The 25,217-nt window shown below is 40.4% G+C and overlaps 1 protein-coding gene and 1 long non-coding RNA gene across 2 annotated transcripts in view; one reads left to right on the top strand and one right to left on the bottom strand.

Moving 5' to 3' along the window:
• The window catches only part of LOC102532646 (serine/threonine-protein phosphatase with EF-hands 2), a 61,294-nt gene extending 48,230 nt beyond the window's left edge, over positions 1–13,064 (top strand). Inside the window, exons 15-21 of the mRNA XM_072941638.1 lie at positions 1,196–1,570; positions 3,248–3,433; positions 4,552–4,694; positions 7,416–7,522; positions 8,461–8,624; positions 9,366–9,453; positions 12,579–13,064. Of these exons, the coding sequence (XP_072797739.1) occupies positions 1,196–1,570; positions 3,248–3,433; positions 4,552–4,694; positions 7,416–7,522; positions 8,461–8,624; positions 9,366–9,453; positions 12,579–12,832 (1,317 nt within the window). The 3' untranslated portion in view covers positions 12,833–13,064. The remainder of the gene's footprint in view (positions 1–1,195; positions 1,571–3,247; positions 3,434–4,551; positions 4,695–7,415; positions 7,523–8,460; positions 8,625–9,365; positions 9,454–12,578) is intronic.
• LOC140686793 (uncharacterized) lies at positions 85–21,644 on the bottom strand. Its single transcript, XR_012060716.1, has 5 exons — positions 21,472–21,644; positions 13,602–13,690; positions 6,230–6,370; positions 999–1,206; positions 85–753 (listed from the first exon to the last, which is right to left on the bottom strand). It is a non-coding gene; the product is annotated as an uncharacterized lncRNA (long non-coding RNA).
• Between the last annotated feature and the right edge of the window lie 3,573 nt (positions 21,645–25,217).

Below are 25,217 nucleotides of genomic sequence, written 5' to 3'. Positions count from 1 at the left end.
ACATCCTTAAAATGAAGTTACCTGGTGGGGCGAGACCGATGGACTGGCCCCTGCTGTGATTAAGCAACGAGGAGAGAAGGAGGTGGTTGAGTCTGTTCACATCTTGAGGACTTTCACACTCTGTGCGCAGAGCTGAACTGCCTAGGAAGTAATTAGTACTTGTCCAACGTCAGAGAATAACCTCTGTTCTGTTCTCTTCCATCTGGAACCCTCTTCAAACATCAGTCAGGCACTGCTGAGCCACTCTGAGCATCCGTCTTTGTTCCTGCCCGCAGGCAGTCCACACTGGGACATGGCTTTCTCGTACCACTGTCCTTGGATCTATTTGCAGAAAGTTCTCGCTCCTTGATTACGTACTTGCACAGAGGTCCCTTTGTGAACCAGACCTTTATCTTGATATCCCTGTGGATCCTGTGGCCCTCAGGCACGCTGGGACGGCTGCTCTCTCCTTTTGCTGGATGCCACAGCTCTGCTCTGAGACCTGACCCTCTCCTGCTGTCAAAATTCTTTCCATTTGTGTCTCCATTCTCAGTCTAGTCCCACTACCATGATTCTGAGTCAGAGAGAGGGACCACATTCAGTCCCTTTGGCAAGAAGAGTATCTTCCAAGTTAGGGCCAGGCTTCCTCCGCAGGTAAGATAGCACCTCCTGTAAACTGCCATTAAGTGCTGCCTCTCCCCCAGCAAGCAGCACATTTTTCCCATCCCAACATTTCTCAACCACAAGCTGCATTTCTTTGCGTTGCTTTCGTACCTGTGGAACAACAGGAAAGTCAATACAGGCTCTCCTTGATGAGACAGGTGCCCCTTCTCACCCTTATCTAAAAATCACTAGGTTCCTAGAAACAATGACCTAGGTTAGCATTTCTCCAATTATCTGTGGTAGAAGATCAGGTTTCATAAATTTCTAATTTGTCACAGATCAATGCTTTTGTAAAATACAGTAAAAGTGAGCTACTAGAAAAATGAAATACAAACGAAAAATAGAAGCCCACTGACCTTGCGCTTGAATGTCGGCAATATCAAATTGCTACAAAAGCTTCCAAAGGCTTACTCCCAGTTCTGTGCTGCCCTTGCCATGGGCCGGGACAAACCACGGAGCCCAGAGTGAGGAGCGCTGACTTGATGCCAAAATGCTGCTCAGAAAGGAGCAACGGTTTCATTCCAACATCTGTATCTCTTCTGGACATTTTCAGATTGTTTCCACCTTGAGATGCAAAACGAGAAAGGAGAATAAGAAACAGGCGGAGGAGAAGGGAAAAAACAACCAGATGAGCTCTGCCGGGAGACCCTCCCCGTGGTTTCTCCCCCAAAGTCGCTCTCTCCCCTCCTCGCCTCTGCACCCCAGCGCCCACAAGGCCGCCAGAGCTGGGCGCTCCTCCAGCGTCCCCTGCAGCATCGCCCCGGACCCCAAGGAGCTCTCCCGGCAGGTGCGGCGCTCCGTGGACCTGGAGCTGGAGAGGTGCCGGCGGCAAGCGGGCTTCCCAGCGATCGAGGAGAAGGAGGAGCCCGTGCCCTCGGCATCGGAAGCGGAGGAGCGGCTGGAGCCCACGCAGGAGGAGTGGAGGCAGGTGCGTGTGGCCAGGCGCTGCTCCCGGCAATTCGGCCGCCGTCGGGAGGGACCAAAGCTTTCCAACAGCGAACAATTTCCTCCTTCCATGTAAATTCAGTGTTTTCTTCCCCGCCCCTCTTTCTCTCTTTCCCTCAGGTTAGAACACCCCAGAAGGAAACTGTTCTTTGCCTAATGACTCATAGACTTTAGAGTTTTATAAAGGATGGGAAGATGTAGCAGGTGGGCTCTATTGCCTGAGTAGACTTGGTTTAGTGAGCTAGCATTATTGGGTAAGAAGGTAAGCCACCATTTATTGGATGCTAATATATATATATATTTCTGCTAATATACATAATATATATTTGACATATATATGTCAGAAAGATGGCCACTGTGGCTCAAGGTCAAAAGGGCTTCAGCAGCTTCTATTCTGTTTTCAGGCAACTAAAGGCTTTCCCAAAATCTTCGGAGCTACATCACATGGCACCCCCTAGCTGCAAGGGAGAGTGGGAAAGCAAGTACTTAGGAAGGCACACTGCCATGCCAAATACCCCAGTAAATGTTCTCTTAGCAAGGAAGAGAAAGAAGAATGGATATTGAGTAGGCACGCACAGTACTGGCCCAAATCGATGACTCTGGCGGCCAAATGGAGGGCACATTTCACTGGGGCAAGACTGGCAGGGAGACTGCTGTGGTCCAGATGGGAGATGATGCCGGTGATCTTGTGTAGTAGTGTTAACAAAACTACATGAACTTGGTGGTGGTGTTCAACCACTTTTGACCTATAAAAATGGCAACTAAAGCTTCATTCAATAAAGAGAAGAGAGTTCAGAATTATTTAAGAGCTAAAATTAGCAGAACTCACTGATTGGATGGGGAGGGTGGTGAGGAAGGACGAGTCACAGCTGACTGAGGGTAGAAACCTCCGCCAAGAGAGATGGTGAGTTAGGTTACATGCTCCCTGAGTTATCCATCTGGACTTCAACATCAACTGAGAATTGAAATTTTACACTGCAAGTCTCTCCTTTTGCAAACTATGACTCAATAATAATGTGCTGGTATTTATAAATCAAATGTAGTTGTTTTCTTAAACAAATACATCCAATTATTTTATGTGTGTTGAACAAGACTGGCTGTCAGTGTTGTAACAATAGGGTAGAATCTGCTTTGCTAGGAAAATGGCTCAGCTCTTCTGCAAATTCTTTAAAATTTTTGGAAATTATTTTAAGAAATAAAATACTCAGATGCACTTTCCCAGGACCACATCTGGGACCTTGTGATGCTACATGAGAGACTGTTTTGCCAGCCCCGGGACTTCTGCCTTCTCTTTGGGGCAAATGTCCAGGAGCCTGGAGCACAGGCTGATGGAAGGTTACTGGCTGTGATCAAAGCTTCTACCAGAGCTGCTCCCTTTTTGTCTGTTTTACGTGTTGAGCTTTCACAAATGATTTATTTTCAAGGCAGTGGCACATATTTGTCAAACAATGTGCACAGACACTCACTTTGTGAGTAATAAAAGAGCCTAGAACCTCAGGGTTCCAAAATATAAATGTATGCCAAATATTGATGGCATGGAAAGTTATTCACTTATTTTTATTCAAATAGTTTCCTCTTCTCCTCTTTTTCCTCTTTCCATAAGAGTCACTCTGACTGTCTGTCTAGTTTCTAGGAAGGAACCCTGTCTTGGTCTCTGCAGGTGGTGGATATACTGTGGAGTGACCCCATGGCTCAGGAGGGCTGCAAAGCCAACACTGTCCGAGGGGGAGGCTGTTATTTTGGGCCTAACGTGACAGAACGGCTGCTACAGAAATACAGTCTGCAATTCTTGATCCGCTCACACGAGTGCAAACCCGAAGGCTACGAATTCTGCCACAACCGCAAGGTGGGTGGATGCCGGCCGCAGCACAAGTGCGGTCCCAACGGCCCCTCCCAGGTGTGGACGGATGAGCTAAGGCTCTCGGCTCCTCACGATCAGCTGTGCCTTGTGTTTCCTAACCCACTTGCTCAAAGCAACTAGACCCTTTCCAGTCATTTATCCTTGACTTTGGTAGCCTCTTTAAAACTTAAAATTTGATTGAGGCCACCGTTTACCAATACCCTGAGAGGAAAGTAAGGGGCAGATAGGGTCTCGCTTCATGGATGGAAACACAGCCCTGTGTTTTCCCAGCCACATGTCTATTCTTTGTCACATTGCTCACTGTCACGTGTCTCAAACTACACTGCAGGATCATAGGATCTCCGCACTCTGCCCCAGGCAGGGACTCAGATCACTTGTCTTCTCAGGAGCCCAGTTAACATCCTGACTAAGTCTTTGGGCATCTCCAAACCCTACACTGTTTGTTTAGTCTAATGCCTCTAGGATGAAAGTATTCCCAAGAATACTAACTCTACAGGAGAATTACAGGTCTCCACGCAGGGAAAAAAGCTTGAGATCAACCAGTGCAAGAAATGTTTAACAGGAATGTTAAACAGTTGTGTAAGTTTCTTTACTGAAGGGCTTCTGAGAACCTTTAATTTCCTGTATTCACTGTAAATCTCCAAGAAGAGACACAGTGTCCAGCTTTTCCCAACTGTATGGACTATGGAAACTTTATCATGGAGCATCTGAGGAGGCACAACACTCCGTAGGAACTCTGCCTGGAGGCTTCACCCCAGCTTTAATAATTGATCTGCCTGCTAGTTGTAATGACCATCCCAGTGTATCAGGCGCAGCTTGCTTCTGAGTTGAACCAAATGAAGAGTTTTCTATGATCCCCTGCTATTTTTCCTGGCGATAAAGATGTGAAGAAAACGTGTTGTGGATGTCCTATCATAATTCAAGGTTTTACTACTTGAGTCACAATTCCTGCCCTACTAGCATTAATGACTAAATAAACAAACAAACATAGATGAGGTCAAGAAGGAACAGCCACCCCCAAAACTGGGTTGGGCCCTACTGGATTGAGGATGGAGAGTTCTTCACTGAACCTGAATGCCTGTCTCTCTTCTGTTTTGATTTAGGTGTTAACCATCTTTTCTGCCTCCAACTACTATGAAGTTGGCAGTAACAGAGGAGCCTATGTCAAACTGGGGCCAGCTTTGACCCCACACATCGTGCAGTTTCAAGCTAACAAGGCGACTCACAAGCTCACCATGAGGCAGAGGCAAGACTTTTCAATGAATGATTTTCAGGAAAAGAAACAGAATTGTAGTGTTGATGGAAGATTTGAAGCTCAAATGTCATTACATTTATCCAGATTCTAAGTCAGAATTCAAAACTTAGCCATGTCAGCAGTAGGATCTAGAATAGACATTATAACAGGGGCTCCTCTTTCTTCTCCGTACGCTCTCAAATCTCTACCCACCCATCCTCAATGGAAGTGACAGAAATTATTAGCAGTGGGTATGTCTTGGGTAAAGTCCACATAACAGGCTACTGAGTCTTTTCAGGGTCACTCTTCTGTTTTCTCTCATCAGACAGACAAGGCTTTTTTCACTATCTGGGGACTTGGCAGATGGATTTCAGTGCATATATTTGTTAACAATGCTCCTTTCTTTCTGGGAAGGAAGCATATACTATTACTAAATGGCTTCTGTTGAGATGATTGTGAGCTCTAACTTTCCTTGAGAGTTTACCACACACAAAGTGTTACTATAAAGAATTTATAGATTGTTTCACTTGAATTTATGAAATACCCAGTGTTACTAAATAAGTTTTACAGATGAGATCATTAAGGAGCAAAGGTTAAATCCACTGGCCACTGGTCACACAGCTAATAAGCTGTGAATGTAAGCCTTGACCCAGGCAGTCTTATTTCAGAACTCATATACTTAGCAACTTTGCAGTACTGCCTCCCACTGAGAAGGTGGCCCCAGAGTATATAAACTGCTAAAAGATACAGTTGTGCTGCTGAACAAACTCCTTTAATTATCAAACGCAATTAGAAATCAAAACAAAGTTAGCATAAATCTAGTGGAAAAGTATTTAGCATCTGTCTTGTATGAGTGCTATAAGAGTGCATTATTTTAAATCACTCAAGTTATTAAACACTCAAGTTAATACACAATCAAGGCTAACATCACTCAAAAAGAAGTATTATGTGAAAATTTAAACTCATCAAATGATAGTCAAACCTACTATGCAGCAGAATCATCTCTGGCGCTTTATAAAAAAATCAGCCATCTGAGCCTCATCCCAGCAGATTAGAGTTAGAATCTTCAGGAGTGGGCCCCAGGCACCTGGAATGCCATTATTCCATGTGACTTAGGTATTGTCACTACAAAAGGAGTTACTCTAGGGAATCCTATAAATAACATGTTTAAATAACATAATTAAAGAGCACTCAGTTTTTTGAAATTCACTTAAAGCAACTACAACATCTTCCGATTTACCCAGAAGTCACTTGTCCAACAGCTTCAACTATCTGGACCACAACAGAGAACTTAGAAACAAACGGGGAAATGTCTCTGACCAACAACAACTGAGGTCTCAATGGCCACAAACTCAAGATCACATGTTTTTCCTAGAGGAACCCTCATTCAGAATCCATTTACTTATGGTTTAAATCCACATCTCAGGATAACAGTGTAGCCAGCCTGGAGTCTACCTGTCAAGATTGATTCCTGGCCTCACCCCTTATTAGCTATGTGACCTTGGGCTAGTTAGTTACCCTGTACTAGGCACAGTAGTCATACCTACCTCGGTAGTGTTGGAGGATTAGTCAGATGATCCATGCAGAGCTCTGTAATTCCAGTAAGTGCTCAATATGTGCTGCCTGACGTAGGCACAGAGAGCCCTGTGCATCCAGACGGCTTCCAAGGGCACTGCTGTACTACATCCCTGCATGATAAACATCAGTGACTACAATTTACCAGAAATGGTTTAAATGCTTTGCCAAACCAGTGGGACTTAACCTTTTTTCTTGGGGTGGGGGGTGATCCCATACTTCTTTTAGCCTCTGATAAAACAACAAACTCTCCAGAAAAATCAGAAACATTCCCATACCCATAAAATTTGAGATGAGCTTTGTGCAGCTCACACTTTTCAGGGGGGTGCGGGGGATGTCTATGGAGAATATTATGCTAAGTACCTTAAACTTCAAGGAAAACTTTCATCAAACATGACTGAATTGGGGTGTTTTTGTTGGTTGGGTTGTTTTTTTAAAATTTTTAGCACTGGAAAAGATAGGTTATCTGGTCATCATTTATAGAAGGCTGCTTCCTCTATGAGAACGGACAAAGTATATATTTCCCTTTTACCTCTTTTTATCTTCTTGTTCATTCAACTACAGATATTTACTGAACACTTATTTGGAGCCAAGTACTGTGCCCCTCATTACTCGGTTGATCCAGTAAGAATAAGAAAACTAAATTAGTGTTATTTTGTTATTCATAAATCCTGCCTGTGACTTTTTAACAAAATAATAAATTACAAGAAAAGCATTTGATTTTGCTAATACCACTTGTCGAGTGCTTTCTTATGTCCCAGGTGTTCTTCTGAGTACTTTATATGAATTTACTTATTTAATCTTCACAATAATCCTGTGGGTGAGGTACCATGTTTATCCCTATTTTGCAGACAGAGAAAATGAAGTACAGCGTAATTAGGTAACTACCACAAAAGTGGTGTTTCTCTAGAACTTCTGCTCTAACCACTATCCTGCCCTGGGAAGGACAGCAGCATCCCCCAGACCGGCCCTCTTTGTGCACAACAGGAAAATTCAGGCGAGCACTGGGGAGACGTAAGAGATGGAGTTCCTCCCTCAAAACCCGAGAGCTCTTGGGAAGCTGAGATATTAAGAAAGAGATAGGCAAAACCTGGTGAAAACCCATGACTTTCTTTTACACTAATTTTTTTAAATGCTCCTTTTTGTCTCCTGTCCCAGGATTAGCAGAGTGGAGGCGTCAGCTCTGAGAGCCCTGCGGGAGAAGTTATTTGCCCATTCCTCAGATCTTCTTGTTGAATTTAAGAAGCATGACAAAGATAAAACTGGTAAGACTAATCAAGTAAAATATTCATAGAGGAAGGAAGCTGGCCAAAAAATCTCTGTCTTGCATTTCTTAGCAAATAAATATTTAAGGACCAAATGACCAGAAGACTTCTTTGACTACTTCCTCCATTTTATTCAACTTAACGTCCTAGTTATCATTTCTAAATTTTTAAATTCTAAGCTTTTAACAGAATGTGAACTTGGCTAAATATAAATGAAGATAGTGAAAAAAATGGAGTCAAGGGAAAGGTGACAAGGCCAGAACTAAGCAAAAAGCAATGGGGGGACAAGTTACAAGAGTGGATCCAAGACTAACAAAAGATCAATGATTTGGTTTCTTGTTGTTACATGTGTACTTATCTGTTCTGCATTCTATTATCCAAGCTGAAAATTTTGTCTTTTCTCAACTCAATGGAATGTCTAATGGACATTGACTACAATGTAGCCCTATTGAAAAATAGCAGGAACAGTCATAAAGTCATAGCAATATCTTTTCATACACATAAACAACCAATGCTATGTATCTCTGTATCAATATAGAGCTATATTATATAATGTTTTATGATATTGTTTACAAGAGTCTTCTGTGACTTCCAATAGTATTACCAGATTTAGCAAATGAAAACAGGATGCCTAATTAAATTTGCATTATAGATAGGCAACAAATAGTTTCTAAATGTAAGTATGTCCCATGCAATATTTGGGACACACTTATACTTTTGTGGTCTGTCTGAAATTCAGACCTACTGGGCATCCTGTATTTTGTCTGACAATCCAACTTTCCAAACAACCCTACCATGAGCAACAAAAATAATGACAGTGCCCATTATTTCTGTTACCTACAGATAGTAAGAAGAATGTCAGGATAAAAAGGAATGCATTCTTGGGCACGAAACCAAATTTATACATGACAAGTCAACAAGTGAGCTCTTTCCTGCAGGTTTAGTCACCTTGAGTGACTGGGCAGCAGCTGTGGAGTCTGTGTTGCATCTGGGACTGCCATGGCGGATGCTGCGGCCGCAGCTGGTGAACAGCTCAACGGATAACATGCTGGAATACAAGTCCTGGCTGGAGAACTTGGCCAAAGAAAAATTGAGCCACGAGGTAATGGTATGAAAATGGTGGTCGAGAGCATATTATGGGCCTTCAAGCCCCTTATGAGAACTTTGAATCAGAAACAGCCAAATATTGAGAATCCCAAAGGGGAGATGAATGAGAAAAGGGAACAACTGTTTGTTGAATTTCTACGTATCAAATTTTGTGTTAAGTGATTTACATATGTTGCCTCTGTTGACCCACAAAACCACCCAAAGAGGTGGGTTGTAATCAGCACCAGTATACCTGTGAGAACACTGCTCACAGTGGTTAAGTAACCTGCCTAGGATAATAGAGTTTCTAAATTATAGAACCTAGGATTCAAACCCAGGTCTGTCTGACTTCTTTGATGCAGTGCTGCTTCCCCCATTCAAAAAGGTATTTGTTCAAAAATACTTATGTGTAATGTATGTGAGAACTTGGGTTATGTGCTTTAAAAAAAAAACTGCTTTATTGCAATATAATTCATATATATCATGCAACTCATCCATTTAAAGTGTAGAGTTTGATGGTTTTTAGTATATTTGCAGATACGTGTAACCATCACCATGGTCAATTTTAGAACATTTCATCATGGGCTAGGTGCTTCTTAAACTGCTAGATTATTTAGTAGGCTGGAGGGAGTTGGGGTGAGGGATCATAAAACATCTTCAGGTTCTTTCAAGAGTCTTATTGTCAGGGTTGATTTTATGTTAATTATGTATTGAGAAGCCTAAACATAAAAGAAGGAATAAGAATTTTTTCTTGCAGAACATACAGTCAAGTTTGCTGGAAACACTGTATCGAAACCGATCCAACCTGGAGACCATTTTTAGGATCATAGACAGTGATCATTCAGGTAAAGGCACTCCTTATCCTGTCACTTCTGACACATAGCAAGTATTTTACTTCCCACCCTTTGGTCTCCTCCCTTATTATTTTGCTCTCTACTCAAGCAAAATTATTGGCAATGCTCATAAATGGCAGAAACTAGAAAAGTACTTGAGCAACATGAATTTTTTGTATAGAAAGGGGTTGGCAGAGAAGACTGAAGACCAACTGAATGAGGAAGATAAACTTCTTACAGGAAGAACTATTAGATGTGCTATCCATTACAGTTCTATCAAAGATAGCCACAAAGTAATGAAGAGTGTCCAGAACAGGAAGGCTTTTGCAATTCTCATTCCCAAAGTATTATTTTAAAAAATTTTATAGGCACATGTAAAGATGCTCAGTTATCAGAGAAAAGATTGCTAATTATCAGAGAAATGTAAATCAAAATATCACTTCACACCAGAATGGCCATCATTAAAAGTCCTCAAATAATAAATGCTGGAGAGGATGTGGAAAAAAAGGGACCCTCCTACACTGTTGGTGGGAATATAAATTGGTGCAGCCACTATGGAAAACAGTATGGAGATTTTTTTTAAACTGAAAAATACAGTTATTGTATGATCCAGTAATCCCAGTCCTGGGCATACATACAGAGGGAACTCTAATTCAAAAAGATACATATACCCCAATGCTCATAGCAGCACTATTTACAATAGCCAAGACATGGAAATGTCCACTGATGAATTACTGGATGAAGAAGATGTGAGATATATATATATATCTCACATATATATATATATATATGTGAGATATATATATATATATAAGAAGATGTGAGATATATATATATATAATGGAATACTACTCAGCCATAAAAAATAATTAAATAATGCCATTTGCAGTAACATGGATGGACCTAAGTAAAGTAAGTCAGAGAAAGACAAATACATGATATCACTTATTTGTGGAATCCAAAAAAAAATGACACAAATGAACTTATTTATAAAACAGACTCATAGACATAGAAAACAAACTTGTGGTTACCAAAGGGGAAAGGAGGGGGAGGGATAAATTAGGAGTTTGGAATTTGCTGATACTAGGTACTATATATAAAATAGATAAACAACAAGATCCTACTGTATAGCACAGGGAACCATATTCAATATCTTGCAATAATGTATAATGAAAAAGAATATGAAAGAAAATATATATGTATATATATATAATGAACTATACAGTATGCTGTACACAAGAAACCAACACAACATTGTAAACCAACTATACTTCAATAAATTTTTTTTAATATTTAAATAATTATAGATTCACAAAGAGTTACCAAAAAAATGTACAAGGAAGTCCTGTATACCCTCACCATATTTCTTTAGTGGTCCAGAGGCCTTTTCAAATATTATTACTTTTTTTGAGATATAATTCACATACCATATAATTTACCCATTTAAAATGTGTGACTCTGTGCTTTTTTAGTATATTCACAAGCCTGTGTAACTGTTATCGCCATCTAATTTTAGAACATTTTCATCACCCTAAAAAGAAACCCATACCCATTAGCAGTCACTCCCCCTTCTCATTTCCTTCTCCGTCAATCCCTGGCAACCATTAATTTGCTTTCTGTCTCTACGAATTTGCCTATTCTGGACATTTCATACAAATAGTTTGATACATGGCTTTTGGGATCCAGATTCTTTCATTTAGCATGTTTTCAAGGTTCATCCATGTTACAGCATGTGTCAGTTTTCAAAATTTCTTTTTATAGCTGGATAATATTCCATTATATGGATATATCACATTTTGTTTATCCATTCATCAGTTGATAGACATTTGGATTATTTCCACTTTTTGGCTATAATGAATAATGTCACTATGAACATTCATATACAACTTTGTGTGTAAACATGTTTTCAGTTCTCTTGGATGTATTCCCAGGAGTGCAACTGCTAGACCACATGGTAAAATTAAGTTTAACTTTTAGGGGGGCTGCCAAACTGTCTTCCACAGTGGCTATATCATTTTACATTCCTACTAACAATGTATGAGGGTTCCAACTTCTCCACATCCTCACCAACATTTGTTATTTTGCATTAAAAAAACTTTTATAGCCATTCTACTGGGTGTGAAATATCTTTTAATAGTTTTGCTTTGCATTTCCTTAGAAACTAATGATGTTGAGCATCTTTTCTTGTGCTTATTGAAATTTGCGTATCTTCCCTGGAGAAATGTCTATTCAAATTCTTTATCCATCTTTTAATTGGGTTGTCTTTTTATTGTTGAGTTGTTTTTTAAGATATATTCTAGATATTAAGCCATTATCAGATATATGATTTGCAAATATTTTCTCAGATTTTATGGGTCATCTTTTCACTTTCTTGGTAGTGTCGTCTGATACATAAAAGTTCTTAATTTTAAAAAAAGTCCAATTTTTTTTCTTTTGTTGTTTGTGCTTCTGTTGTCATATCTAAGAAAATGTTATGTAACTGAAGGTCACAAAGATTTATACCTATGTATTCTAATTGTTTTACAGTTTTGGCTCTTACAGTTGGATCTTTAATCCATTTTGAGTTAATTTTTATTTGTAGTGCAAGGTAGGGGTGTAGCATCATTCTTTAGCATGTAGATATTCAGTTGTCCCCTACCATCTGTTGAAAAATATTATTCTTTCCCCATTGAATGGTCTTGGAACCCTTGTGAAAAGTCAATTGACCATAGACATATAGGTCCAAAGGCTTTTTATAAGCAGAATAAATTAGCATATGTTTGGGATGATTTAATGCAGGGCTTCTCAGCAGTGGCACTGCTGACATTTTGGCTTGAGCAATTCTTTGTTTGGGGGCCCATCCCGTACATTTTAGGATGTTTAGTAGCATCCCTGCCCTTTACCTACTAGATGCCAATAACACCCTCCCCCCCATGACAATCAAAAATGTCTCGAAACATTTACAAACGTCCCTAGAAGAGCAAACTTGCTCCCAGCTGAGAACCACTGGTGATCTAGTGATTTTGTACGATCCTCTTGGGAGTTTAAAGTGGATACTAGGCCTTGGGTGTCTTTGTTTGCAACCAGGTGTCCTTGCAAGAATGTCAGAGGAAATGAGCACTGAAAACTAGACTAAGTGACTTGCTCTCTCTGGTAAGGGTTCATCTCACTGGACGAGTTCAGGCAGACTTGGAAGCTGTTCAGCTCTCATATGAACATTGACATCACAGATGACTGCATCTGCGACCTTGCCCGGAGCATTGACTTCAACAAGGATGGCCACATTGACATCAATGAGTTCCTGGAGGCCTTCCGCCTTGTGGAGCAGTCCTGCTCAGAGGGCGATGCCTCAGACTGCCCACGAACCACAAACACCAACAGCAGTGCCTGCAGCAGCCCAGGCGCACACTAAGGCCAGCCTGGTCTCCATCGTCCGAGGTGCCTCATGAGCAGTGCTGAGCTCGTTGCCAGAATAGTTCCCTTATTCTCCAGAAACTGTGGAACTTTATGCTGTGGCTTTGCCTACCAACATGCATCAGAATCACCTGTATTCTTGGGGTGGAGGGTGAAGTTAGAGTGTGTGTGTATGTATTTTAAATATGTAGGTGCCCTAGCCCCATCTCAGAATTTTCACAAGGTAGTACTGAGATGTATTTTTAAATTCTCAAGTCTATCCCAGTTAAGAACTACTAATTCAACTCCTTCATTGTTTTCATTATAAAAACAATAAATAAAAGATATGTAATGTCTTATTAGTAAAGGAAAGTTATGAAAAATTATTTGTGTAACCCCATGACCCAAACGTATGGATTCTTCTCATTATTTACTTTTTCTTGTTGTAACTATAATGCTTATGTAATCTAATGTTCTGCTTTTATTTTATAAGTTCACATCTGTGTTGCTACATAGTCTTCATGATTATGCATTTAAAGGCTGCATAATTTCAAATGGATGCAGTATAATCTATGCAGCCATTCTCCTAGTGTTAAACATGTGTCTTGTTTCCGGTTTTTCATTATTATAAACAACACTGTGGTTAACAACTTTGTGCAGATAGCCTGTTTCCTAAAAATCATTTGAATTTATACATTTTCACAGGCTAGAGCCCCAAGACTGGGATTACTTTGTCAAAGGGAGTCTTATTTGTCTATAAAAAGGTTTACTGTAAGGAATTGGCTCACGTGGTTGCGGAGGCTGAGAAGTTCCACGATCTGCAGTCAGCAGTTTGGAGACCCAGGAGAGCTGACAGTTGATTCTGGTCAGTCAGAGTCTGAAGGTGAGAGAAGACAGATGTCCCAGCTTAAAGGCACTCAAGCAAAGATAAGGAGTCTTTTCCTTACTCAGCATTTTATTCTCTTCAGGACTTCAGTGAATTGGGTGAGGCCCACCCACACTGGGGAGGGCCATCTGCTTCACTCAGTCTGCTGATTGCAGTGCTAATCTCACCCACAAACACCCTCACAGACACACCCAGAAATAACGTTTTACTGAATATCTTGGCACCCCACGGCCGAGTGGACGTGTAACACTAATCGCCACAGATGTGAACATCTGACAGGTTGCTTTTCAGGACTGAGCACGCTAGTTTCCCCATAAACTCATGAGCTCAGAGTGCAGTCATTTCTAAGTTTTGCTAACAGTGAATGATAGTGCTTCCATGCTATTTTATATGCATTTCTTTGGTTGGTATCTCCCCTACCTCATTTTATTTGTACAGGAAATTGAAGTCCAGGTATGTGACCTAGTTAATGACACAGCCAAGACCAGAACCCCTGATCCCTGGCTCCATCCAGTGTCCTTTCCAGTTTTCCAGGACAATATTATCTGTTTGGTTTGATTATAAACAATCCCTGGATTATATGCCCTTTTTTGTTTGGGAAACAGACCCTAAGGTGACCTCTACCCCAGTGATATCTCACCTCCTGGTGTTCCTGCCTTTGCCTGATTCCCCTCTCCACAAGTGCTGGCAGGACCTGTGACTTGCTTTTGATCAACAGAATATGGCAAAGGTGACGGGGTGTTTGTCCTGTAACTATATGACGCTATATAAAATTCCACGTTAGTACACTGGAGCAGGAAATTCTCCTTGTTGGCTTGTGGAAACATGCAGCCACATTGAGGGAGCCCACATGACAAGGAACTTTGGGTGGCCTGTAGGATCTGCAGATGGCTTCCAACTGATAGCTACAAAAATCCAAAGCCTCCAGTCATACGAGGAAATAAATTTTGCCGACATTCTGAATTAGCTTGGAAGCAGATTATTCCAGATGTAGTGGAGCCTCCAGATGAGAATGCAGCCTGGCCAAACCTTGACTGCAGGCTTGTGAGACCCTGAGCTGAGGCTCCTGTAAAGCTGTGCCCAGACTCTTGAAACACAAAAACTACAAAAGTCCTTGGCTTGTCAATTCAGGATTGGATGGCTGTCTTGGAGCTTGGTGGGTCGATGGCTAAACGCCGAGTTCCTTTCTTGAGTCTAGATGGCACAGCCACAGATTCACATCAGGCCATTCTTCTGCTCGCTCTAACCAGTTTTCTGGGAAGTGGTTGCTTTGGCTCTTATTTCTTCTGGGCCCTCGCTGTTTGCTGTTATACACCCTTTAGGCTCTGTGTCCTGCAGTAGGCAAGTTCTATGTATACATTCAACACTTTGAGAAAATTTCCTTTATCAATTACCACAGGGATTGGCTTCAAGGGAGTTTTAATTTTAAAAGAGTTTTTAAATTGGTCTAGGAAGAAACAGCAAAATCATGCGTCTAATCCAGTGATTTAGCCTTAACTGCTCATTAAAATCATCTGGGATATTTGAAAACAGGATGTCTGTGGCCCCATTCCAGACCAATTAAATCAAAATCTCTGAGTAAGAGGCCATGCTATTGGAGCGTTTTAAGTGTGCCCCAGGTGATTCTAATGTGCAGCCAGGCTCCAGGACTGCTCATCTAATTGGTTTACCCTGCAATAGTGAAGGGGGGTTATTTGGTAAGACATTAACTGCTATTTGCACTGGGATAACTGTAAATATGAGAGGCCAATTCAGAAACCTCACATTTTTAGATTTAGATGAGGACATTGCCAAATACCCCCAAATTTTAGTGTTAACAGACACAAGAAAGCCTGATGTAATCAGATTAAACACACATACTTCTCCACTTGGATATTTAATGGGCATCTCAAAACTTAACATTTCCAAGATAAACTCCTTGGAAACTCCTATTCCCCCCACCCCGAATCTAGTCCTCTTGTGAGCCTTCCTATCTGATTACATGTCAGTTTCATCCTATCAGTTTCCTTATGCAAAACACAAAACAAAACAAACTTCTTTTTCTTGTTTTCTACATCCGATTCTTCAACATAGCTTGACTCTACCTTCAAAACACATCCAGAATTGGACCCCTTCTTACTCCTCCATTGCTACCTCCCTAGTCTAAGCCATGTTATTTCTCACCTTTACTTATAGTGCAGTGATTCTCAAAGTTTTCAATCACAGGATTCTTTTACATTGTTAAAAATTACTGAAGATCTCAAGAGCTTTTGCTTATGTGGGCTATCTCCATTGATGTTTACGGTATTAGAAATTGAAACTGAGAAATATTTCAGATATTTATTAATCATTTTAAAATAAAAACTATACTTATTAAGTTAACAAATATGTTTAAACTTTTTATTTTGCAATAATTATAGGCTCACAAGAAGTTGAAAATAATGCAGAGAGACCCCATGTTTCCATCATCCAGCATCCCCAGTGGTGACATCTTACTTAACCACAGCACGTCATCAAAACCAAAATGATAATGACATATTTTAAAGATTAACTATATATCCCCAAACAAAAATTAGTGAAGAGTGGCATTGTTTTACATATTTGCAAATCTCTTTAATTTCTGACTCAATAAAAGACAGCTGAATTCTCGTATCTGCTTCTGCAGTTAATCTGCTATGATGGTTTGTTGGCTAAAGTACATAAAAAAGTCCAGCCTCATAAAGTTGGAAAAGAATGTATTTTAATAGCCTTTTCAGATAATTGTGGATATTCTTCTTTGATATACTATACCCAAACTTGATAAATGGTAATTCTTAAAGGTTAGCAGAAATAGGGAGATTGAAACCAAATCAATAAACTTTTCATGCTCTCAATACCATACTGACAAAGACCACGAGGAACACACCTATAACTGAACAAAGCTAGGTTTGCTGAATGTTCCAGCCCAGCCAATGGCAACTGCACCTGATAACACATGGAGCAGAAGAATCACTCAGCTGAGCCCAGTTAACCCACAGAATTGAAAAATAAAGTAAGTATTGTTGTTTTAAAACATTAACTTTTGGGATAATTGGTTATCCAGCAATAGATAACCCAAGGCACTGACAATCCGAGGAGTTCGAGTTTAGCTGTGTTAATTAACAAAGGATAGTTTCAGGAAGGGCTCACGCTTCCCAGGAGCACTGTTTTCTAAGAATATACTAACAGTCCTTTTCTGTTTGGGGATTTTTGACGTGTCTTCAAGATATATACAAGTATTTTGTGGGGGAAGTTGTTTGTTTTTTTAAACCAATTACTACTGCTGCTGGACATAGAACTCATGTGCAGGTGTAATTAGGACTCCATACATCTCTAACAATTATTGCTTTAAATTATTTCTGTAGAACTCAAAACCTTTTATCTGTATTTTAATGATTAAAATAAAGGCATACATTTCTTAATCTCTGGGTTAGTGTTTTGAAATATTTCCCAATCACAGACATTAGACACTAAGTAAACCTCAAAGCCACTTCACAGGCAGGCATCTGCTAGAATGCTCCAGGCAGGGGGTCACTGCTCCTGGAGGCAGCCTGGTTCATTTTCAGAGAGAAATACATGTTAGAAAGTTTTCCCTTGTAGGTGTGTTGAGAATCTGGGGCTAATTAACCCAAAAACAGAAACACAGTATTTTCTTGACAGAACCCTCATCTTAGTCTGAAACTAAAGGAAGCAGAGCCGAGTCTCTTTATTACTGACAGATTACAAACCATGTTATTTTTCTCCCAGATGAAGATAATTTTAGGAGTGCATTTTTGGTAAACAGATTCGATTTGTTATTATTATTTTTTTTTAATTTTAAACTGTTTAAAGTGTACTCAATTGGGTTTTTTCTTTTTTACTAAAATTGTTTTTATGATATATATTTATGGCAAAGGATATTGATTTTCCAATTACAGCACTGAGGTAATGTTTTCTTTTAAAATAAAAGCATCCAGAGTTTGAGAAACATTGGCCTCATAGACAGTCCAATCTGTACCCACCTCTGCAGTCTCAAATCTGAGCTTCTTCCCAAACTCTCTCTAGCTACTTGGATCTTGTGGTCCCCCAGATATACCCTACCTTTTGAGACAAGAGGGAAGGGAGCAGGGCACAACCATTAAAAGAAAGACAGCAATTGAAGATATGACATACACTGGTTAGAACCAACTCAGCCAAAGATGGGAGAGGATTTGACTTCCAGTGGACCTTGAGCCTCACGGCACACCCTCAGGCACCGAGACAATTCAAAGGCTGGCCATAAAAGGCCAAAAAGTGGGTGGTCGCCCAATTCCTGGAAATCCCCACCCTTTCCCTAACACAGTTGAAATAGTCCTCCTACTTATTAGCATATGAAATTCCCAGCCCTTGAAAACTAACCACCCCCACACCTCGTGGCCAGTCTCACTTTCAAAGATGTAACGCTATGCTCTGGGGCCACACCTCTTGCCCTCTGAGACAGCCCATACTCTGCCTACAGAGTGTGTATCTCCCTGAATAAACTTGCTTTCATTTTACTATGGCTAGATCTTGAATTCTTTCCTGTGCAAGACAAGAACCTATTCTCCAGCAACACTTTCACATAGTTCCCTGATCCTGAATTGCACACACACCACCTACCCCTCTCCACCTTTGGCCTAGCCTCATTCTTCAAGATCAAGCTCAAGTGCCTTCTCCTCTGTGCAGCCTTCCGGCGACCCATCCCCTCCTCAACCCCTTCTTTGGGCCACCAATCTGCCTTGGGTTCTTTCTACTGGAGCCTGACTCACTCACTCATGGTGACTGGCTTACATGCCAGCCCCACGGGCTCCCTAATAACACAGGCAGGTTTTATGTCCTCTTCACCATTGTGACTCAAGCAACTGGCCAGGCACACAACAGGCACTCCGCAAATGTAATTTGAGTTAATGAATATTCATAAAGGTCAAACATTTTTCCTTGTTTCTAGGTTAGAATCCACTAGCTTATAAAGTCAGCATCAAATATCTCTAGGAAGATTAACAGTCAGAAAAAACTACCGCACAGAACCCAACCTAGTCATGGAAACAAACCAAAAAGGTCCTTTCTTTTAATAAACAGAAAGAAAAACACAAGCTGCACAGATTTTTATTTAAATGATAATATGCTTGTGTTGTGAGCACATGGGGAAACAGGTACCCTCATCCATTGTTGGTAGAGGTGTAAATTGGTACCAAAAATGCTCATCCTCTTTGACCCAATAACTCCTCTTCTACATGACTATTTTCAGAAACATTCTCAAGAGTACAAAAACCACATGTATAGAGATGTTCTTGGCAGCATTGTTTGTAGTAGCCAAAAAATTAGATCCTATCCTAAAGCCCATTAATGAAGGATGGAGTTTTAAAAAAAAAGTGCCCTTCCCATTTCTATGAAACACTAAGCAGCCATTAAAGAGAACTGTCCACCATTAGCTGTGGTCACTCCTGGGGCATGAGTTTACGGGGGACTTTCATTGTCTACTCACATGGTGCACCAGGGGCACCAGGAAAATTCTGAGTGAAATCCTGGAAACAAACCTAGTTGCCAAGGCTTCTATCATTCAGTTTCCTGTAAGGTTTTCTTACAATCATGAGATACTTTTGTAATTCAAAAACACAAATTTAAAAACCAAACTACAGTTTGGCCTTCCTTTAAAAAAGGGGCCCTATCCATTTTTAAAGCCACTAGATGTCACTCTGAGCAAATGCTGTGCCATAACTGTAGGTGCTAGAAAATGCTGATTCCTCATTACCTACCAGCTAGCAAGAGATGTGAGTCTGGTCCCAGGGAAACGCGGACTTACGGGAAAGAGTCCCCGCAGAACCCCTGCTGGCCCTGCACACTGTGCCAAGCGGAACAATCAGAAAAGGAGAGGCACAAACTCAGGGAGGTGCAGCCAGGACGTCTGAGGGAGGCACGGCTAACCCTGGACCCAGAGTTGGGGAGGGAGCCTCCCAGCAGCAACCGGGCACACCGTGGCCACAGCCATGCAGGTCCCTCCCTACTCCTGGGCCGTGAATTTGTGTATTGGATGCCCGGCCTTGACAGTTGATTTTGCTCCCAAAATATCTACCATCAAGGGAAACTTTTCCAGCACCAAGGAAGGGGTTTTGGGGGTGATCAAACTTCTGGATCTACCTACTAAATTACATGTGCCACAGCTCAGAGGAATGTGTTAAATGACAACAGATTACAGTTAGCAAAACCCAGACTAGGGACTCTACATGACAAATGACCTAGTTTCTTCAACAAATAAATACAAGGAGACAAAAAGAGATGAAGAGGAAACCTCAGACTAAAAGAGGCTTAAGAGCCATATCAAGCAATTACAATGTATAGAAATTATTTGATCCCTCAATGGATCAGAATAGAGAGCCCAGAAATACACTCACACACCTACAGTTAATTTTTGACAAGGGAGGCAAAAATATGCAATGGAGAAAGGATAGTCTCTCCAGCAAGTGGTGTTGGGAAAGCTGAACAGCTACATACAAATCAATGAAGTTGGAACACTCCCTCACACCACACACAAAAGCAAACTCAAAACGGCTTAAAGACTTGAACGTAAGATCAAACGTAAGACACTATAAACCTCCTAGAAGAAAACATAGGCAAAACATTCTCTGACATAAATCTTAGCAATGTTCTCCTAGGGCAGTCTAGCCATGTAATGGAAATAAAAGCAAAAATAAATAAATGGGACCTAATCAAACTTATAAGCTTTTGCACAGCAAAGGAAACCATAAGCAAAAAATGACAACCTACCAAATGGGAGAAAATATTTGCAAAAGATAAGACTGACAAGGGCTTAATTTCCAGGGTATATAAACAGCTCAATACAACTTAATAAACAAACAAACAACCCAGTCCAAAAATGGGCAGAAGACCTAAATAAGCAATTCTCCAATGAAGAGACACAAATGGCCAATAGGCACATGAAAAAGTGCTTAATATGTCTAATTATCAAAGCAATGCAAATCAAAACTACATTGAGGTATCGCCTTACACCATGGCCATCATTCCAAACTCCACAAATGATAAATGCTGGAGAGGCTGTGGAGAAAAGGGAACCCACCTACACTGCTGGTGGGAATGTAGTTTGGTGCAGCCATTATGGAACACGGTATTGAGATTCAGCAAAAACTAAAAATAGACTTATCATATGATCCAGCAATCCTTCTCCTGGATATATATCTGGAGGAAACTTAAAAAAAAAAAAAAAAGATACATCCACCCCAATGTTCATAGCAGCATTATTTCAATAGCCAAGACATGGAAGCAACCTAAATGCCCATCAACAGATGACTGGGTAAACAAATTGTGGTATATGTATACAATGGAATACTACTCAGCCATAAAAGTGAATGAAATAATGCCATTTGCAGCAATATGGATGGACCTGGAGATCATCATACTAACTGAAGTAAGCCAGAAGAGAAAGAAAAATATTGTGAAGGAAAAGCTGGGCTGGTCTAACAAGATAACTCACAAGTCTAGGAAAGTGAAGGAGAGGCTGGGCTGGGCTGGGCTAACACACAAATAACACACAAATCTAAGTATTGGAATACTGATCTGAGTTCTGCTAGACTAACTTGTAAATCTAGGTTAATTAGTGTTGGTTTGCTGTTCATGTTTTTTGCTAGCCAGCTGGGTTTTCAAAGATACATATCTGGCTTTGGACTGTTGGTTTGCTGCATCCCTGCCTCCACTTTTGTGATGATAATGCTGCTAAAGTTGTTCCATGCCTATTGGCCAAATACCCCAAGCTTGTACTTTACCCTGTAAAACCTCATGTGCACATCTTGAAGGTGCTCATAGCTTCGGAGCAGAAGCCCCTCTGAGCCCGCCGGCATAATACATCTGAGTACTCCAACCCTCCGAGTGGTGCTTGTTTCTTGACTGGTCTGTCGTTTCCGTAACAATATCATATAATATCACTTATATGTGGAATCTAAAAAAAAAAAAAAAAAGACACAAATGAACTTATTTCCAAAACAGAAACAGACTCACAGACATAAAAAACAAATTTATGGTTACCAGGGATTAAGAGTAGGGTAGAGGGATAAATTGAGAGTTTGGGATTTGCAGATACTAACTACTATATATAAAATAGATAGACAACAAGGTCCTACTGTACAGCACAAGAAACTATATCCAATACCTTGTAATAGCCTACAATGAAAAAGAATATGAAAAGGAATATGTATCTATATGTATAACTGAACCACTATGCTGTACACCAGAATCTAACATTGTAAACTGACTACATTTCAATTTAAAAAATAAATATAATTGTTACCCAAAAATCAAATTAAATTAAAAAACAGAAGTTATTTGGATTTCCTAATCAAAGAAACTTAAAAAAAAAAAAAGACAATCAGAGATGTGTGAATACTGACTGGGTATTTGATGATATTAAGGAATTACTGTTAATTTTTAGGTATTATAATGACACTGAGGTTATTTTAAGTCCTTAGAGAAACATACTGAAACATTTCCTGGGATTTGTTTCAAAATAAGGGGCAGTGTGTGGGGGTGCAGATGGAATCATGCTGGCCCTGAGTTGATCATTATTGAAGCTGGGTGATGATTACATGAGGTAATTATACTATTCTCTTTTACTTTTTTTGTATGAGTTTTACTATAAGCATTGTTTAAAATTAGATACCAGCATTAAGGTGGGAGGAATAAATGACATACTTGCTAAAGCAAACAATCAAACTTTCTCAGGGCACAACTGGAGTTGGGTGAGAACCATAGCTGTCATCAAACTTCAAGTAGACTAGAGTAAAATAAACACTTTTCATTTATCAGTTTTGTGGGATTTGGGAGGGAAATCATCTAATATCATTAAGCCTCAGTTTCCTCATCTGTAAATGGGTATCACATATCAGTATTTTCCAAGGGAATCATGAGACTTAAATGAGAGGCATGCAAAAGTATTTTGAAACCCAAGACTTAACTACCTGAGTGCTAACAGTAGTTTATGTGGTAACACTGGTTCATTGATTCATAAATGTGTCCCATAAACATTACAAAGTGCCAGATGCCCACGTGAGGCACTGTGAATACAATGATGATGGGACATTAGCCTTGCTTTGTCTAATTCAGTGTTTCTCACCTCTGGATACACATTAAAAATACCAGTGCCTAGGCATCACCCCAGACCAGTTAAGTTAGAATCTCTAGGTGTGGGTCTGGGCATAGGCATTTTGTTTGAACAAGTTTCACAATTGATTAATTACACTGTGAGGCCAGGGTTGAGACCATTCATTTAACTGATCTTTGATCAATGAGTAGTTCTGAGCAATCTATTAAGAAGACTGCGTCTTGATTTATGAAGTTTTCAAGCAACTTTTAATGACTAGAGGTACCCTCTAGGTGTTCACTCTGTGGAAGGACAAGGACTGATCCAGCTGTGCACATCACTGTGGCCATCTGGCCACACCTGACTTCCCAGTTGTTGACAAAAGAATCAGTCAATTTCAGGCATTTCCCATGGAATTTTCCTTTGTGTTTTTCTTCCTTACAGGGGATTTATCTTTTCTGATTAAAAAAGGTTTTTGGTTTTGTAAACATCCCAGTCTCAGAAGTGAACAAAGGAGCCTAGTCAGGGTTCCTGAGTCACATTCCCAGTCAGACCTTCCAGAGTTCCACCCCTGAGTCACGGTGAGCCCTGAAACCACGGGGTGTGAGAGAGGAGAGCAGGAGCCTGGCTGCACCATCCTACTCAGCACAGAATTCCCCGCAGACACTTCCTGTGTGAACTTCCTGTTTATTCCAGAAGGTTCTGAACAGAGAAAGAGGATCGGTTGGAACGCTTAAGAAAGAAAAGGAAATCTTTGTTGAAAGGCAAGTTTCTGGAGAAATAAAATAAAATAATACTCTCAAAGCAGAGTTCCAGATTCTCCGAGTGTCTCTACTAGATGCAGGAGTTGTATAAAACCGTAGAAATAAAGATTTACTTGTGATGGGATCAGATTTTAACTTCTTCCCTCTACATATCCAGGTATCTTTCTTTCTTAACACATGTCCTCAGATTTGAGCAGCTGGGTGGGATCTTTCTGGGCACAGAGGAAGTCCAGAGGGAGGACAGCATGTGCTCTGGAATCACAGATGTGACCCCAGCTCCAGCCCTAACCTGCTGTGCAACCTTGGGTAAAATGCTTAAATGCTTCCCTATCTGTAAAGAGGGGTTCGTGATAATACTTACTTCATACGGTTGCTGGGAGGATTACATGAGATAAACCATAAATGAGATTAAATAAGATATACAATGCTTAACACAGCGCCCACTGCCTAGTAAGTGATGATTAAGTTTAACACAGGAGATCTACTGCCAGAAACCCCCCAGACCAGTGCTTCTTAAACTTTATGTACTTAGGAATCACCTGGAGACCATATTCAAAAGCACATTCAGGGTACGAGTTTCCATTTGGGAAGCTGAAAAAGTTCTGGAGATGGATGGTAAGGTTGCATAACAATGTGAATATACTTAATGCCACTGAACTGTAATTTGTTTTTTAATGGAGGTACTGAGGATTGAACCCAGGACCTCATGCATGCTAAGCATGTGCTCTACCACTGAGCTATACCCATCCCCAAAACTATACTTTTAGAAGTGGTTAAAATGTCAAATTTTAGGTTATGTACATTTTACTACAATTAAAAAACTTTTTTCTTCCTTTTAATGAAGATACTGGGGATTGAACTCAGGACCTCGTGGATACTAAGCATGTGCTACACCCTCCCCCTCTACGCACCCCCTCAGAAACATTTTTTTGTTTTTAAAAAAAAAATTGATGCCTGGGCCCCATTCTGGATCAATTGAATCAGAATGTCTGGGGTATGGAAACTGGGAATTATTTATTTTAAAAAGTCTAATGTGCAGCCATGTTGAAAACCTCCACTTTAGAGGGTTTCACTTTTGTTTTGCCCTTAATCACAGCAAAAATTATGACTGGAGACTAATAGGCTGGCGCTATGATCATCCCAAAACGTAAGATTTCCCAAGTCTTTAATGACAAAAAGGGATCACTTGTGTCTGAGCGAAGCAGGAGTTCTGGTGAAATTGTAAGCATGTTGTGTCTTTAACCCAAGAGTGATAATCACTTGCTCCTTGGTGAGAGCACAGAACCAAGGGCCAGCTGGCACCTTGCAAAGCCCTGGACTGCTGACCCAGCCACTAGGAAAGGACCCAGAGGGATGGAGGTTTTGCTGAGCCCCATTCATAGGAAAGTCTCACCAAATACTGGCTGCATGCTTTGAATTTTGAAATGAAAAGGATTTTAACTATAAGAGAATTTCAAAAATTCATCTTTTTATCTGAGAGGTAAGTTTGGAATGAACTGCCCCACAATGTAGATAGCAAACATAGCAGAACTTGGCAAAGTGATAACACATTTACCAAATTCACTTAAAATAAGTATGGATTAAAATGTGGTTTCTGGACTTCTGGGCCATTTTGTTACCCTTATGCTCTCCTCTGTCAGAAAGAGAATTTGTTTGGACATGCTTTAGAAAA

The sequence above is a fragment of the Vicugna pacos genome, chromosome 2, assembly GCF_048564905.1.
Source record: "Vicugna pacos chromosome 2, VicPac4, whole genome shotgun sequence".
Taxonomy (NCBI): domain Eukaryota; kingdom Metazoa; phylum Chordata; class Mammalia; order Artiodactyla; family Camelidae; genus Vicugna; species Vicugna pacos.
The sequence above is the reverse complement of the archived record's forward strand: the minus strand, read 5'-3'. Positions and strand labels throughout refer to the sequence as shown.